This window comes from Bos indicus, chromosome 22 (assembly GCF_029378745.1).
Source record: "Bos indicus isolate NIAB-ARS_2022 breed Sahiwal x Tharparkar chromosome 22, NIAB-ARS_B.indTharparkar_mat_pri_1.0, whole genome shotgun sequence".
NCBI lineage: Eukaryota > Metazoa > Chordata > Mammalia > Artiodactyla > Bovidae > Bos > Bos indicus.
In genome coordinates this window covers 50,504,863-50,522,522 of record NC_091781.1, presented here as the reverse complement: position 1 = coordinate 50,522,522, position 17,660 = coordinate 50,504,863, and the positions used below count along the sequence as shown (strand labels likewise).

The following is a 17,660-nucleotide window of genomic DNA, read 5'->3' as shown; positions in this document are numbered from 1 at the left end:
TCCTGCCTCAGCCCTGCCTTTCTCTCCTTTAGGGATGTCTGATCTTGGCCTGGCGGGGCCCTACCCCACCGTACTCCTGCCAGATCTCTGTGGCTTCACCTTGGTGGGGACAGGGACCATCTACTCACATTTTTTTTTCAAGCTAGAGCGGGTGGTGTAGGGCAGAGGCAGGAAAAAAAAAGGATATAGTAAGGGAGAGGGAGTTGTTTGACCTACAGAAATCTGCCTTCCCCTCTGCCTCTGACCCAGGGCAAGTTCCCAGGATCCGTCAGGCCTGGCTTCCCCATCTGTGAGATAGGACGGTGCTGGTCTCCAAGGGATTCTGAGAAATCCTGGGAACCGTGGGGTGGAGTCGGGATAACAAGTCACCCCCAGTGCATCTGTCTCTAGAAAGGGCAGGGAATCTAAGCAAGGCTAGAAGACTCTTCCATCTCTCCTGGTGTAAAGGCAGTGCCTCAGGCCAGGCCTGGGTCCTGGCGTTGGCTGCAGAATACTAGGGTGTCTAAGAGCTCCTAAGAGCCAGCCTTGTCTAGAACATCACCACTTTGGTGAGGATTGGAGGCTCCCTGTGACTCACCTTGCTCCTCACAGGCAGAAAAGTCTACAAGAGACCTTTCTCTGGCTCCTCTAAAGCATGGAAAGCCCCACTCAGGCCCCACTCACCTTTCAAAGGTGCGCTTCATTTCTCTCTATTACTGTATCTTAAAAATACAGACCAGTTAAAGTTTTTAAGCTAACACTTCCTGCTATGCTTCCCTTCTCAATCCACCATCTTGAAGGCAAGGTCCAGGCACCGTGGCCAGTGCAAAACAGATTCAATTCTAAGTAGGGTTTTTTTTTTTTTTCCCCCAGATTGGAAAATTTTGTTCCTATGGTAGAGCAGCAACAAATTATCTGAAGCCCCGTCCCCTCACCCCAGGAGATAGGGGCCCCCTTTTCCTTATGAGGAGGCTAGCAGACCCAGAGAAGGTAGGCAAGAGATTCAAAGTGAGGGTTTCCATCCGCTGGGAGTGGGGCACTCCTGCACCTGCAGGCAGATGGAGGCCTGGCCACTGGGGCCCTCGCTACCTGCTCTGCCCTCAGTTTCGGTGGTGGTGACCCTAGAATCACAGCTGAGATGGGGCGAAGTTGGTCTATTTGTGTCCCTGTGAAGACTCCGTGTGTCCAGGAGGTGTCCCTGGGTGGTTTCTGGGCGGTCGGAGGGGCAGCTCTCGACCTTGGTAGTGATTTAGGTGTGTCCCGTGTGAGCCCCGCAGAGAGCCAACTGCCAGGCCCTCTGGGCCAAAGAGGAGGGACAGTGTCCACTGGCTCCCAGGAGGTGGCGCCACAGGCTGGAGTAAGCCTGACAGCAATGGGCAAACAGACTGTGGGCGGGGTTAAGTCACAGCTGGTCCGGGGAGAGTCTGGGAGCTGGGAGAGGCTGGCTGTGGGAGGGTGGAACCCCGCCTAGGGCTGGGCCAAGACGGCCAGGGACTGGACTGAGGTCTTGAGGAGGGCTAAGGCGATAGGTAGGGCCTAACCCCGAGGGTACTCTTGTCTTGTGTCCTCCTCGTGGCGTTGCAGCCCCAGGTCATAGAGGGCAAAGCCCAGGTTTGGGATTTGCCAAAATGGCTGGGAATTGGGCCGAGTCAGTCTGCTCCTTTTTCAGGGATCACACCCTATTTCCCTTGGCACCTCTGTTGCACAAGGTCAGGAGAAAGAAAGGTGAGGAAAGGGGCTGGCTCCAGCCCACAATGGCAGGGGTGGGGAGGTCCTGTGGGAGGTGGCAGCAGCTTGTCCCTGGGTGTGCCTGGGGGAGAGGACCAGCTTGGTCCTGAATGCACTCGCCCTCAGGGAACACGTGCCTGGGCTTGGTGGATGCGGAAGGGGGTGGAGTCCTCCTCTTGTTTGAGGAGCACAAGGTGTACATGTGTGTAATGGGGAGGCCAGCTCTGCATCCCTATGTCCACTACAGCGATTAGAGTGCAAATGAGAGATGGAGGAGCATGCGCTGTGACCCCAGTGGCTCTGACTCAGCAGCCACTGTGCCTCCCGAGGCCAGCCCTGTGTCCCAGGTCTCTCCTCAGAGAGGCCTTGGGCCAGGTAGGGCTAAGAGAGGGACACAGCTACCCCGTGAGCCCCAGGAAGATATCTGGAGCAGATCTGGGGCTGAGGGGGAGGGCTTGGTTGAAATGAGCAGAGACTGGGGGAGGGAAGGCTCAGTGGCAAGTGGAGGCTGTCTCTTGTTCAGCCTTACTAGGAATTCCTCAGACTGCATTATTAGCTTCTGGTCAGAAAGGCTACCACCTGGGAGAGCTGATGCCCATGCCGGGTCTGCCAACTGGGGGAGTTATCAGTACATAACTAGCGGTGGTAACCCAGATGCTTCTGTACAACTGACACCTGCTGCTCCCCACCCCAGAATCTGGGGAGACCTGCATGTGACTTCAGCCCTCGCCTGGTCGAGTCTGCTTTGGCCACGCTCAGGGCTACAGGGGATACCAGCAGTCCCTGCACAGAGGGCCAGCCGTCAGGGCCTCCAGAATCAGGGCCTGGTTTGAGCAGCAGGCAAAGGCCAGACTTGGAGACTGCAGCTTCAGTGAGGGTAGTGTGGGCTCAACGGTCTTAGTTTCTGCTGCATCCCTGGGGCCTAGTGTGATGCTATCTTTGTCCTAGGGCTCGAAAGTGCCAAACTGAACTGAAATTTAAATTTAACTACATTGAATTTAGTGAAATTGAAATCATCCATCCTGGAAGAGGCCTAAGGGACTGTGGACCTTTCTACTTGTCAAAAGGGTTTTGTTTCACTGACCTGCACTTTTCTATTTTTCCTGGAAGTCAGGAACTGTTCCAGTGACTCCTGAAAGCTTCCTGGACAAACCAACCCTATGTTAATCCACTCTGACCAGGAAAAGGCAAAGCTCAGTGCAGAGCATAGCTATGTCCCATGAAATCCCTGGTGGTAAAGGGTAATTCTCAGTAATGGGCTTGGATTTGCAGTAGGAGAGCCACAGAGTCTCACGAGCTAGGGTTCCCTTTAAAAGACTTCCCTGAAGACTGTGGAACTGAGTCTGATGAAGGGGCTGAGCTAACTGTCCCTTTCCCGTGAAGTGTCCAAGTCATGTCTGAACCTCTGTTGCTTGGAGTAGGCACATGGGCTCATCAGGAGAGGGAATACAGACATGACTTGCCACCTGGGTCTGTTCCCCACCCTTTACCTCCACACCTGTGGGACAGAGGTAGGTGGAGGCAACTCCATGGAAACTAGAATCCTAGTGGGAAGGATTGCAATGGGGATTGAGATAGTATTTTCTATAGTTTACAGGAAACCGTTTATGTGCTTGTCTCTCCCATTCTGCAAACTGAACTCCTTGAGGGAAGGTCCCTTAGTCTTCACTGGGCCTGGTACTGAGTAAATACTGGCTTGGCACTGGCTGAAGGAGGATGAGTATGCGGGTATGCATGAATGAGATCCACAAAGCCAGCCTGGAGGCTTGTCTGAGGGAAGGCAGAGGGACAAGGAAAAGCAGCGTGTTTTGACTTGGGCACTTACAACTTGGAGAAAGCATGTCTTCGTTATTTTTTTCTTGTCACAACAAGCCTTTGGAAGCACATAACTCTAATAGCAATGGGGCTTAATGAGCTTTCTCGGGAGCACTGCATGGGCGGTGGGGCTAGGTTGGTGATAAACATTTCTGATCATTTTTTTTTCCCCTGGATCTTTTCACAGAATGCAAGTAAAGATTCGCATAGTGCAACAGGAAAGGAATTAGGCAGACAAGGCCTCCAGCAAGTTCTATACCTTTCAGTTTTGCTCCCTTTTCCTACTCTACCCAAGGCATGGCTCATCTGAAGAACCTAGCACACAGGCAAAAGTGTCCTGGCCAGCCCGGATGGGCTGCTGAGCAGGACACAGATGCCTCGAGTTTCTCATCTGTAGCCTCATATCAGCCTGCCGCTTGCTTGGGGAGCTGCCTTATTGCTCGTGTTGGTGGGTGGTGCTGACAAACCTCAGCCAGGAGGCAAACCTTCTGTTTCTTCGCGCTTCCTTCCTTCCTTCCTCTTCAGTTCTGTTTTTCCATCCCGGTGGAGGAATGCAGACAGGGATCCAGTTTCCTGAGTGGCTTCTCCTGGGAGGTGAGACAGGCCTCAGCAGCACTACAACAAAACAGAAGAGCAGAGAGGTCAGGAGACCCCGGGAGCTGGCTCTCCCAGTCTTTCAGGGACAGTCCACAGCCTGTGGCACCATGCCATCCAGAACTGTCCTCAGCCATCCATCCTCATTCCCTCCCACCTCCATGCTCTCTGCCTCCCCTTCTTGCTGGCAAAGTTTGTCATTCCTTGTCACCACTGTCGGCATCTTCATCTTTGACTCCTGAGCCTCCCTGTGGAGGTCACCATGCTGAAAGTAGCGGCCTGGGGTAAACTGGGCTCTGTGGGGAAGCAGGAAAGCCTCAGAGTTTGCACACTGCCCCTCCTGTGCCTAGGCTCGCCTGCATGGTGCCTCACCCATGGCCCAGCTGGCATCCAGGTGCAGGTCCCAAGGCTTTGCATCTCTTCATGCTTTCAAGATTTGCCTCCCAATGACTAATCATTTCCACAAACTCCAGCAGCAAGCTGGCTCTGAATAGGCCTTTTTCTACCTGGATAGATGTTTTTTCCCCCCAGTTACATTTTCCTTCTGGTTTTTTATGAGTGTTTGAGAGAACAGGCTGGAGAAGTCAGTGGACGTGTGTCCATCCATCAGTTCTATTTTGGCATGTAGACTGATTCTCCTCCCATCTGGGCTTTCTCCAAAACGACTGCTGTGGGTCATATGTCACATCGAAGTGGGAAGAAAATACCTTTGGCAAGTGAAGTTTAGGGGGCTTGGAAACTTCTGTAGGGGCTCCAGGTCCATCCTGTCTCTGGCTGGGCAGCAGCTGAACCCAGGAGGAAATGGTACCAGACATCCCAACTGCTGGTTTGTATAAACTTAGAGATTTGTGCATTCACTTGTCATGAAGTCAAACCTAGTGAATTCTTCTAGTTAGTATAGGTAGCTCATCTATAACTCCTCCAGCAGGAGACACTTTGGGCACAACCTCAGCACCGTCCCTGTTATTCATGAAGTGAATAACCCATGCGCAGTGATGCAGGAGCTAAATTCAAAGGTCCCTCTGGGGTCCTTTTAGCCTGGTGGTTGGTGAAGCCCTTGGAAGTGCCAGTGAGAGAAATGCCTGGAGCTGCCTAGAGAACTCAGCCCAACCAGCAACCCCGAAGCCCTGCTGAAGGCCAGCCCAGGGAATAGGACAAGCCAGACAATGTCCTGCTCTTGAAGAGCCCCTACTAAGTCAGAAGGAAGGAAACAACTCCTGGAACAGTGAATAAAAACCAGAGACTGAGTCAGAGCCCCAAACCACCAGAGGCCAGCGCCATCCCTTGGTCAGCAGGAGTCCCTGGGCCAAATGTGAGGGATGGATGTGGACACAGCAGGCGTGTTCCTGTGGATGTTTCTCGGAGGAAGTGAGATTGACAGTTGGAAAGGAGGACAGGGGAACCACTAACTCACACTTCCAGGTCTCCACTGCACTGTGTTCTTTGTTACCAAGGTAGCAGAGACCCTGGAGGTCTGCTAACAGCCAACAATCGACTCTGACGAGGGCAACTCCCCAGGTCCACTGCCCAGGTAGGGCTAATTACCCCCACTGGAACCAGGGGCACGTTGATTTAAATCTATGGGAAGCCATAGCTCTTATGGCTTTTACAAAAACAAACATCCTTTTCTCTCCTACTTTCAAGCAGTCTAGCCCACACTGACTGGTGTCTGTGAAGCCGGAAGGGCCTGGGTCAGACCAAGGTCAGGTCACTGGCCTGCTCATAGTGCCTGTGTTCATGTTCTTCCCCGGGAGAAAAGGTGTGGCACAAAATCTCCAAATCCCAGACCATCCACCAGAGAAACAACTAATAATAAATTTGGTTATGTGTACACCAGGCCCTTGTTCTTGTGTTTTATTTGTATCAGCCACTCCACTCTCACAATCCCTCACATTAGAGGGGGCTAGTATTATAACTTTGCAGGTTAGGACATGGAGGCTTGGTGAGTTTAAGTCAGTTGCCAAGGTCCCATCTGGGAAGTGGCAGGGCTGAGGTGTGGATCCTTGAGGAGCCTAGATACACATACTCACCAGACACAAAGATGATTGAAACATAGGAGGAAACACAGTGAAGATCATCATAACATGGGCAGAGAGGCTCTCGTTATTCCAGGCAGTCAGAGTCAGGTAGTCAAGTCAGCAATCCAGGCTTCATGGAAACTCCATCTGAGAGGTCATAGGGAGCGGATCAGTGTGCGTGGGAAGGCCCAGCTAAGGTCTGTCCATCTGGTTATCAGTTCATAGGGATCCCTGGATTATTCCAGGTCAGGTTAGAACTGCTGACATCCCATTTGATATATTCTCCATCATTAGGTTTCCCTGGTGGTTCAGACAGTAAAGAATCTGCCTGCAAAGCAGGAGACCTGGGTTCAGTCCTTGGGTTGGGAAGATCCCCTGGAGAAGGGGATGAAATGGGGTATGGCAACCCACTCCAGTATTCTTGCCTGGAGAATCCTATGGGCAGAGGAGCCTGGCACGCTACAGTCCATGGGTCACAAAGAGTTGGACATGACTGAGCAACTAACACTTTCACTTTTCACTTCCATCATTAGGAGAATTAGATGAGTTTGTAAAATAGGTCCAAGTTTACTTAAGTTCCTCTACACAGCTGTGATTTATGAAGCCAGGAATAGTTTGGAATATCTTTTAAGGAATAATCTCCCTCAGGAAAACCCAGGTTTGTGTGAGAAGCGAGAAGTCAGAGTAGTATGCAAACACTGAAGTCTGTAAAAGTGAGGTACGGGAAAAGTAATTGGTAAGCTCTCAGGTCCATGCAGAGGCAGCCTGCAGTCCTTCATCTGACAGTCCATGGGAACCACAGTTCAAAATTTCCAAGAAGTATCAACTCTCCCCACTACCCATCCCCAAGGTCACTGTTCCAGGGCCTACTGAGGCAGCATTCCATCTGGCTTCAGGCCAACCCTGACACACCATCCACCTTTCCCAGGGACACTTTTTGAGGTTCCCATCTCCCGGGACTAAGCCTGGACCTGAATCCCAGATGGTTGCCCCGTGCCACTTGTATAACGTCTTCACTCCCCAGCTAGCCTTTGAGAACCTCATGCTGCTGCTGCTGCTAAGTCTCTTCAGTCGTGTCTGACTCTGTGCGACCCCATAGACGACAGCCCACCAGGCTCCCCCGTCCCTGGGATTCTCCAGGCAAGAACACTGGAGTGGGTTGCCATTTCATGAAAGTGAAAAGTGAAAGTGAAGTCGCTCAGTCGTGTCCGACTCCTCATAACCAGCCCCATATCTCAGCATCCTTTAAAATCTCCATCCTTCCATGACATTGCGCCTCTGAAAACTCTTCGTTCATTAGCGTTTCCAAATCTTAAACATCCTTTAACGCCACACTCGGCGTCCCCTCTCTGAGGCCAGTTCCCACAAAGTCTGCCAAAAGCTGGGACGTGGAAGTTACCCAAATGAGAGCTCCCACGCCCAAGTTCCCCGAGTCAGAAAGCGCCACTGACTCCAGGACAGGGCACGGAGTGACGCCCCCACGGACCCATCTCGTTGTCCATGTCCCTCCAATCCTGGTTAGGCGGGACGCTCCTACCAACCCTCGCGGCACACGCCTGGTAGTACCCGCCGGCCGCGTCGGCCTCGGAGGGCGCATGCGCCGGCGCCGGCGGCTGTATCCCGGCGATCCAGCTTCAGGCTCGTGGACTAAAGTCTTCAGAGGCCGGCGGGAGCGCGCGCACGCGTGGAGGTGGCGGGGGGGGGGGGGGGGGGGGCGTGTGCAGAGAGGGGCACGCGAGCCGCGCATGCGCAGTGGCAGGCGACGGCGCTAGCCGAGCTGGGAGATGGCGGCGGCGGCGGCGGCGGAGCGGAGCGTGTGAGAGTCGCCCGGGAGCCGCCGGCCCGGGCCCAGTGCGACCCCGACCCCGCCCGCCCGCCTGCCCGCCATGGGCAACGAGGCCAGCCTGGAGGGCGGCGCTGGCGACGGGCCGCTGCCGCCCGGAGGGTCCGGCCCCGGCCCGGGCCCCGGTGCCGGGAAGCCGCCTTCAGCACTGGCAGGCGGAGGACAGCTCCCGGCGACAGGCGGGGCGCGGGCGACCGCCGGACCAGCGGGTCCAGGCCCCGGGCCTGGGGGTGGCCCGGGCAGGTAAGCGCGCGGCACAGCTCCCTGGGGCGGGGGCAGGAGGGCACGGGAGTGTGTAGCCTGAGGCGGAGGCCAGTGCTGGGGCCCACGACCCTGCGGTCTAGTCTGGACAGCGAGGTCGGACGTCCGGCCGCACTTTGAACCCAGATGGTTTGAGGAGGTGGCATGAGGGAGGGTGGTCGCGGGACGCGGCCCTCCCTTTATAGCCGCCCTGCCTTAGTATAAAGCACGATGCTGAGCACAGGGTCAGTCCGGGCCTGCAGACCGTGACTTCGTCACGAACCCCAAATTCTCTTCACCCCAATGCTGGGCTAAGGAGGGGCTTATGTAACCTCAGCCTGGTCCCTCTGCACTGGGGAGCAATGGGATGGAAAACGTCCTCCCTGTCTGCTGCTATCTGCCTGTGTCCATTGTGTTGGGCCGAGGAAAGAGCACAATGGGAGTGGCTGTCAGGAAAGATAAGTGTCACTGTGAGGAGCAGAAAGATGTGGAAATAGTTGAACCATGAACTTGGTCATTCGCTTTCCTCAGGCATTTAGTAGCTAAAATCTTTGGAGGAGGGGAACTGGACACCAAAAGGCACTTATTTAGGCTCAACAGTACTAACAGGGTCATGTGCTTTCACCATGGTTTAGTGAAACGCTTTGGGGTGAAGCAAAAATGCTGTTGAATCATCTAGAACCAAATATGTTCTGTTGCCTCATGATCTAGAGTCCCACCTCAAATCAGTGACATGTTTTAAACAGAACATGTCAAAACAAACAGTATTTGATATCTGATCAAATACTATGAAACCAGCTGTTTAAAATGCATGTGATGGTCCTATAAACAATTAAGTGGCAGTAAATGCAGTGGAAGGAAATACCAATATATAATAAATCAGTCGGCTGAAAACTCAGGAAACCTAAGAGACGACAAAATAAAATGGAAGGCGTTATCTTCACAGCAGATAGACCCGGGGAGTAGCGAAGCTGGGGTGTGCTTGGGGTCCACGTGAGTCTGCTGATAAATGTTGCCTTGGTTTTTCTGTGTGTCCCACAAACTGTAAGGGAGCATAATTTTTGGTTCTTCAGCTGCCCAACTATGCCTCTCATGGGCTTGTTTTCTCAGAAATTGTTTCTTAGACAATTAACGGTAATGAAAAGCGCTTGGTAGCCTGAAACCTGCCTCAGACAAGCCAGCTTGTGACCATCCCTTTTAGAGGGGGGATTTGCCCATTTTACGTTAGCCTTTTTGGTAATGCAGTTGTAGAGCATACAGTTCTTAGCACTGCAAATACTGTCCATTTTGCTGCGTGTTGAGCTGCTCTTTGAGTTTTAGCTCAAGGGAGGCTCACTCAGGCTTTAGAGCACTCCCTTCAAGGGAAAGCCTCTATAGCTGTGTGGAAAAACAGCTTGTTATTGGGAGTTCTCTATATGGGAAACTCGACATTTCCCTTCTGGTAACCAAGCAGGCTACTCTGCTTATCGTTTATCTGATGTTGCAGAGCCAAGCATATGAAAATTTGGAAAGACTTGGACATCTCAAAGAGACAGGAAGAGGCTAGTGTCTATTCATATTCCTTTTCAGTATTTCATTTCTACCCTGTCTACGTGTTCTACTACAGGGCAGACCCATGAACCACTGTGGGGTAGGGAATCATGGGCTCCTGCTGGATTTAGCTGTCACGTAATTTTGCTCTTGGCTGTAGGCAGTGCATATACACGGGCCTGTTTAGCTATGGTCCTATAGCTATCAAGCTCAGAGGGTGAGCTGGCTATTTGTCACCAAAGCTGGGGATTGGAGGTCCTTAGGACATGGGGTTTACTCTTCCAGCTGATATTCGCTTGTCTGGGCACCTCAGCCAAGCCGCAGCTCCATGATATGTCTCTCCTTCAGCATCCGTATAGCTTCACTTCCTCTCACCCAGCGTCTCAGGTACCTAATGCCAAATTTAGCATGTTCTGTTCTGAGATGCTGCTGAACAGATTGGCCCATTGATGGAGAAAAAGCCCTGTGGCATGTGCTTCTGGGCATTTGGGAAAGAGCATTGGCATAGTTTCAAGCCCGCTTGTGAATTTGGGGGAATTACATGGTGAATAGAAATAGGTGGAGGGCCAGGTAAGGGGAAGATCATTATATTGACCCCAGAGGGGAATGGAACTGAAGCTGTTGGGGACTGGACTCCTGGCTCTTTCCTGTTGCTGTATTACCCCTTGTCACCTCAGGCTGAATTAGTCTTTTCCTCCTAATACTGAGCTGGCTTGGGCCCTGTGAGGGGCCAGCTTCACCATTTGAGGCTTAAGAGCTCGGCTAGAACCCTGTGAGTAGCAGTCCGCCACACCCATAATGCTGCCTCTTAACCTGTTTGGATGATATGGCACTTTGGGCATCAGAGAGTCTGTCAGGGCAGGGCTCTCTGCTCCTGGTCCCAGGGTCACATGCGCAGTTACATAGGTTGTGCCTTCCCGGAGGAGTGCCAGATCAGAGAAGGCTGAACTCTGTCTCAGGCTCCAAGTTCTATGCCTTGGTGTGGGCTGCATCTTCCTGCAGGAAGGGGCACCTTTCAGTTATTCATTCATTCAGTTCATTTTATGGCTGAATGGCTGATGTTCAGTGAAGGTCCTGAGTTGATGGGATTTTTACCTGTACACAAACCAGTTCAAGAGAAACTTTATCAGTACTCCAGAAAGCACCTTAAAAAAATTGCACAAAGAAGCCATGTATGGAGAAGGAAATGGCAACCCTCTCCAGTACTCTTGCCTGGAGAATCCCTTGGACAGAGGAGCCTGGTGAGCTACAGTCCATGGGGTCGCAAGAGTCGGATACGACTGAGCGACTGACACACACACACAATTGAGATACTTGATGGTGCAAGGGCACACTTTCTCTACTCTCCCATCTCCTGCAGGAAGCAGGATGGGGCAGGCAGCACCTGGGAGGAAGGGTGACTCCCCCACCCCCATCCCTTCTGGAAGTCTAGGGGCCTCAATGCCTGCAACAGCTGGCCTTGGGCAAATAAAAGACTAAGTTGTTTACTGGCCAAAAAAAAAAAAAAAAAAGAAGCCATGTAGACCAGTGGCAATGTGGTTAATCGACACCAGCTCTGTGGACTTGCAGAGCTTTGACATTTGCAAACTGATCTTTAGTCAATCAAGCAAGGTATATTTGCCAGTATCAAGAGCAAGCACTGTGCTGGGCTTTGTGGAGGTTCTGGAAGTATATACAATGCTCCCCTGGCCTCTAGCACCTCACAGTCTGGTTGATCAGAAAGCTCTTGAAGAGCTCTTGGAGAATACGGAAGGATCCTAGGAGTGACACCGTAGGCAGCTCAGTGTCTGAGGAGCATTCTAGTAGGTAATGCTTATAGAAGGGTTGTCAAGTGAGAAGAGTAGAGAGGCAGAGCCAGGCTTCAAAAGAAGGAGAATCCCAGGTCTCCTTGGGAAAGTAAGGGAGGTGGCCCTGAGAGGTAGAGAGAGGAAGAAATGACATGAGGCACGTGGTCTACACAGGCAGAGACTGGGGCTGAGTGCAGGGGTGTGAAAAACTGTGGCAAGCCAGATAAGGCTCCTCCTTGTTACCCCGTTGAAATCAGTGATCAGTGCTGAGCTGTCACTCACTTCCAGACCATATGTCAGGGAGACATCTTGAGCCCAGTGCAGCTGGGCACAGAGAGCCTGGGCATTTGTGGGAAGGTAGGCGAGGCTGCCCTAAGAACCATACCCAGAGTTCCTTTCTCAAGATAGGTTTGCCATAATTATATCTCGAAGATAAGTTAATGAACGAATAACTAGGTTTGTCAGGCAAAGTATCTCTGGTCTGAGATTAGCCAGACTTGTTATACTATATCAGCTAACAGTCAGGCTCTAGAAAAATCTGGGATTAATTTGTAAGGCCAGAAAGAAAGGATACAATTATTAGGTTTAGAAATAATGGGCCTTTATCATTTAGAGATTATGTTAGGCCACTGGATTCTCATGCAGGACATGTCATGGAGTTTGTGCTAAAGTGACCCCAATATCTGGATGGTGATGTTATCAAAAACTCACCCTAAGAGGGAAGCCATTTTTGCATTTCTTGCCTGGGAGACAGGGGCAGTTTTGATAATATAGCTATTTGTAGCCTTGGTAAGACTGATAAGATGCCATAGGTCCAAAAAAAAAAAAAAAAAAGCTATGGATTTTTTAGGGAGAGAAAGTCTATTTTATTTAAAGTTTTTTATATTATGGAAAATTTCAAACACACATACGTAAAAGTAGAGAAAATAAGTTAATGAACTGCCATGTTCCCATTGCCTAGCCACAGCCATCATCAACTCACAGCTGATCAAGTTTATCTATCTCCCTTACTCTGCTTAAAGCATCTTCAATGGGAGCGTCTTCCAGATATTCAAACATTTCATCATCCATGTTTCAGTGTATATTTCTAAGAAATAAGGGCTTTGGGGACTTTCCTGGTGGTCCAGTGGTTAAGACTTCATGCTGCCAATGCAGGGGACACAGGTGTGATCCCTGGTCGGGGACCTAAGGGGCTTCCCAAGTGCTACTAGTGGTAAAGAACCCACTTGCCAATGCAGGAGACGTAAGAGATGCAGATTTGATTCCTGGGTTGGGAAGATCCCTTGGAGGAGGGCATGGCAACCCACTCCTGTATTCTTGCCTGGAGAATCCCCTGGACAGAGGAGCTTGGTGGGCTATAGTCCATGGGGTTACAAAGAGCTGGACACAACTGAAGCGACTTTAGCACGTGCTCACGGGAAACTAAGCTCTGGCATGCTGCATGGTGAGGTGAAAAAGAAAGGAAATAAGGGCTTTATATAAACATTACTGGAGAAGGCAATGGCAAGCCACTCTAGTACTCTTGCTTAGAACATCCCATGGACGGAGGAGCCTGGTAGGCTGCAGTCTATGGGGTCGCTGTGAGTCGGACGCGACTGAGCGACTTCACTTTCACTTTTCACTTTCATGCATTGGAGAAGGAAATGGCAACCCACTCCAGTGTTCTTGCCTGGAGAATCCCAGGGACGGGGGAGCCTGGTGGGCTGCCGTCTATGGGGTCGCACAGAGTCGAACAAGACTGAAGCGACTTAGCAGCAGCAGCATAAACATTACCACAGCACCATTATTACATCTAAAAAGGGTAACAATCTCTTCTTAACCTCAGTGAATATTCCATCAGGGTTCAGTGTTTTTGGATTATTTTATTAATTTATTTTTATAATGGTTTGTTTGAATTGTAATCTGAACGAGATCTGCACAGAGCATTTGTTTGCTATGTCTCTTCAGTTTCTTTAAGTCCGTAAGTTCCGCTTGGGATTTATGATTGTCTGTGTGGTTTTTCCTGTGGTTTCACACACACACACACGCACACACACACACACACTCATATTCTGGATTATGCTGATTATATCCCTGTGGTGTCATTTAAGATGTTCCCCTGTCCCATATTTTTCCTCAAAACAGGGAATTACATCCAGAAGGCATTCAGAATCGCATCAGGGTTTTTTTGGCCAAGAAATCCTAGCTTTTTAAGAAGGAGTTTGTTGAGCACTTCTGATTGGAAGCGGCTAGGAGTTCGTTGAAAGAAGATCCAGACTTTGGGCTAGTTTGAGAACAAAGATCGATTCCATGGGTCATTTTTCCATTCTTTTTCTAAAGTTCTCCTTCCACCGAGTAGGTTTGGTTCTGAGTTTAAGAAATCAAAGCTTGCGGACCCCCGAGCTCATGCCTTTTCACCCCAGCGTCACAGGTGGAGCCTTCCCTGTATGTGTATTTTATGTACTATATATGTATAAGTAGCTGCCAGGAGATAAGATCTGGGGCTTCAGTAAATCCTCCCTCTTCTCCTAGGTCCTGCCCATTTCAGTGGACCCCTTTCCCCGTGTCTGTGATAGAGGCAGGGAGGGACAGACCTTGCTATGTGTTGGTTACCTGGGGAGAATCTGTTCTGGAGCCTTTGGCCTGTGTGCTGTGAGTTGGGGCTGATTGTGGAGGTAGGCTGGCAGAGCTGTTGTAACAGTTAGAACTACCACTGCTGGGTGCCTGCTCCGTCACAGTCACTCCTCTAGGTGTTTATACACACTTATTCCTCACTCCGGGCTTCCCAGGTAGCTCAGCGGTAAAGAATCTGCCTGCCAATGCATCATACGCTGGTTCAATCCCTGGGTCAGGAAGATCCCCTTGAGTAGGAAATGGCTACCCACCCTAGTATTCTTGCTGGCAGAATCCCCGTGGACAGAGGAGCCTGGTGGACTACAGTCCGTGGGATCACAAAGAGTTGGACACGACTGAGCAACGGAGCCTGCACACATTCCTCACTCCACCTACCTGGCCATGCAGCTGCCGCAGGCTCTGTCTGCCCTGGCCTCACTTGCCCTTCCTGTCTAGGGATTCACTTTTTTAAATGGTGAAATGGTGAGCGGAGACCTGCATGCCTGCAGCAAGGGCCGAGTGTCACACTAGGACTAGAGGCCCTCCTGGTCAGCTGGGCCTCAGTGGACACTCCAGCTGTGGGGACTCCCATCTCAGGTGATGCCTGAGTATGTCATGTGGGTATTGGTCCTGCCTCTGGAGGACTTGCTCAGGCTCCTTTCCAACAGGGCCATCTGCCGTCTCCATTCACCAGTGCGGTGATGGGAGCTGGTCGAAGCTGGGGATGACTTGGGACCCTGGCCTGTGTTCAGAGAGATGGGATTCTGGTGACCCACCCGCTGTGGATTGGGCCTCTGGTGGGGGCCTGTCCTCTTCTGGTATTCTCTGAGCCCGTGGTCTTATCCTTCAGCCTGTGGGACAGCTGGGCCTGTGGGATGGAGCCAAGGTGCATGTTCCGATTCCCCTGGGCACCCAAGCTGCTCTCTCCTTCCTGTACTTTGCTGTTAGGGGCATCTAGGGTTCTTAAGAGAACTTTGCTCTAGCAGACATTTCTTACCTGGTATCCTCACTTCTTTCTAACAAGAGGCTCACCTGGAAGCATATTGTGAGTCTCCAAGGCATTGTAGGTCACCCCTGGGGGCAAATCCAAATTTCTTTGGAGGGACCTGGCTACTTCTGAAATGGTGAGACCACTGTCAGGACCAAAGGTGAGGATGAGATTTTCCCTAAGGAGTTGTAGAAGAGCTTGGTCTCAACCACTGAGGAGATCACGGAGCCTCCACAGATTGTCCAGGAGCTCACACAAGGGGTCACTGGGCCTGGTCCCATCTGGCACCACCACTTGTACCCAGAGGAGCCCAAGCTCTCCACTGCCCCAGGGTCAGGGAGGGGGCTGTCCCCCCAAGGATGCTGGAAGAACCAGTAAGACATTGGGTGCTTTGAAAGAAAGGGGAGGTAAGGAAATTTGCCAGTAGGCACATCCGTACACTGGATACATTTGTGTGTGCTGGTAGGTAATCAGGGTCATCTGCACTTTTCATATATGGGAGTGGATATGAGGAGTCATATATGTGAGGGATTTCTACAGTTAAATTCTACTTAGAAGTAGGAGGACTTTAAAGTGAAGTTCATCCATGTATTCTGGAAACCTTTGCTCAACACCTATCAGATGCCTATCCCTGGGTGAAATGAGAGGAAGAAAGAAGCTCAGGAGGTAGGCTCTGCCCTCAAGGGGCTCACAGTGTGGTAGGAGAGAAGGAGACACTCCAGTTCAGATCTTTCCCCTTGCTTCCCTGAATTAGAGTTCGCTCCTGCCTTTGTCTCACAGAGGTAAGGGGAAAGAGCGCACCATGAAAAGGGGTTGTATCATTTCATCTTCTAAAATAGTAGAGCACATATTTGTATGATGTTTTACAGCTTACAAAACACATTCACAGCACTGACTTACTCTGTTGGGAGCTCCAAAGGTCTAACATGAGAGATTCAGAAGAACAGCCAGCTTCGCTGACTTTAGCAAACCCAAATGCCATACACTGAGCACAGCTGGAGAACCACGTCACTTCCCTGCCTCCTGCTCTCAGAAGATGGAAAATTTAGCAAGAGGATGGCGAGGGCTTTGAGGACAGGGAAAAGATCTGGAAGTAGGACATTTGAGCAAAGGAGAGGGTAGGGTGGGGTGGGGGATGAAGAACAGTGGACACTGGGCGGTGGGAAAGGGGGGTCAGAAACTCAGGTTGTAATGAGTCCTGACATCGCCTGAAATGGACTGTACCTGTGGGCTTGGTCCTCGGTTTTTTTCCATCTGTAAACTGAGAAATTTAACTAATCTCCAAAGTCCCCTCCACCTCTGACAGCTTATTTCTGTGAGATGATTGAAAAGGAAAGGGGAAGCTTCCCGCTGTTCAGCTTCACAGAGTAGAGAAAACAAGTCCAACCGGCTGCCTTTAGGTTAATTAGAAGAGCTTTAAATGAAGAGGATTGCTCTCCCATTGTGGCCCGGAAATCTTCCCGAGTGGACAAAATGACTTCTCAATCAAGCCGGGAGCCAGGAGGGGGACTGGCTGCCGCCTTGCCACTTGGTCGCTCCTGGTAAGCAGGGGCTCTTGAAAAGCTGACGGCCTCCTACTGGCTCTGCCAGCGGGCCAGCAAGGCGCCCAGGTGGGCCGGCAGAGCCCGCTGCCGGTGCCCTCTCCCCAGCTGTGCTCGACGGCTCACCTCCTGAGTGTTGTCCCCTCCACATTCCACAGGAGCTCTGGCGGCAGCCTGTGTGCTCAGGACTTCCAGGGGAGCGGGGGTTGGCAAACCCTTCGTGGTGGGGGAGGAGGGGCATGGAAGGGGCTGGCCTGAAGGAGACCCTAGTTCTGCCCTCTCCAGTCAGGCAGCTTTTCGGCTTCCTCCACTTGTAAAGCGAGGAGCTGGATGTGGTCTTCTCTGCAGTTTCTCCTGCAGCTGCGTGGGTTCTGTGGGCTCAAGCCAGGTCTCGTTCAATGTCAAGGTCTGGCCTGTGAGGCCACTTCCTTCAGGAGCATGTTTGAGCTTCAGCACCTGATATGTTTGCTCTGTCCTCCTTTTATTTTGAGCATCTAATCAAACCCCTAAGAGATGCCAAGACGGCGGCTTCCATATTCCCCAAAGGTAGGAGCTCCGCCTTGGTGTGACTTCCCCAGTGGTCCAGGCCTTTGCTCCCACCCAGGCAGATGACCCCCATGTTGGGAAGTTCTTCTCTCCCTTTGTGGGTTTCCTTGCACCTCCCGTCTCTTGGTCCTGGCTCCGCCCTCTGGCCCCACTGACTTACCCACTACAGATTTGGCAGGATTGCATGATGCCCTTACCTCCTCAACCCCGGTCCTTTCTCGAGATGACTTCTCCAGCTCCCGTGGCTGGGAAGTGGCTCTGGGACCCTTGCTGACCAGGGCTGTCCACCCAGGGCTGTCAGATCCTGAGGCCAGGGAGGCTCGGAGAACAGGGCTCAGCAGGTCACGTGGACTGTGAGTGACACAGCCTGAGGATGAAGTGCCTTGGCTCATACAGCCTGAAAACACCACCCTACACCTTCCTGAGCACTCCCGTGGCCCTGCACTCCATGGTTGTCCA

The 17,660-nt window shown here is 51.6% G+C and overlaps 1 protein-coding gene and 1 long non-coding RNA gene across 4 annotated transcripts in view; one reads left to right on the top strand and one right to left on the bottom strand.

The window, feature by feature from the left end:
* Positions 1-3,535: 3,535 nt before the first annotated feature.
* LOC139178635 (uncharacterized) lies at positions 3,536-7,669 on the bottom strand. The gene is made up of 3 exons (XR_011563048.1): positions 7,534-7,669; positions 6,147-6,281; positions 3,536-4,137 (listed from the first exon to the last, which is right to left on the bottom strand). It is a non-coding gene; the product is annotated as an uncharacterized lncRNA (long non-coding RNA).
* Positions 7,670-7,935: 266 nt separating this feature from the next.
* BSN (bassoon presynaptic cytomatrix protein) overlaps positions 7,936-17,660 on the top strand; it is a 78,813-nt gene continuing 69,088 nt past the window's right edge. For all 3 annotated transcript variants that reach the window (XR_011563044.1, XR_011563043.1, XM_070776690.1), the window contains exon 1: positions 7,936-8,220. Coding sequence is in view for 1 of the 3 variants with exons in the window: in XM_070776690.1 (XP_070632791.1) it covers positions 8,021-8,220 (200 nt within the window). In the remaining 2 variants the exon portion in view is untranslated. The remainder of the gene's footprint in view (positions 8,221-17,660) is intronic.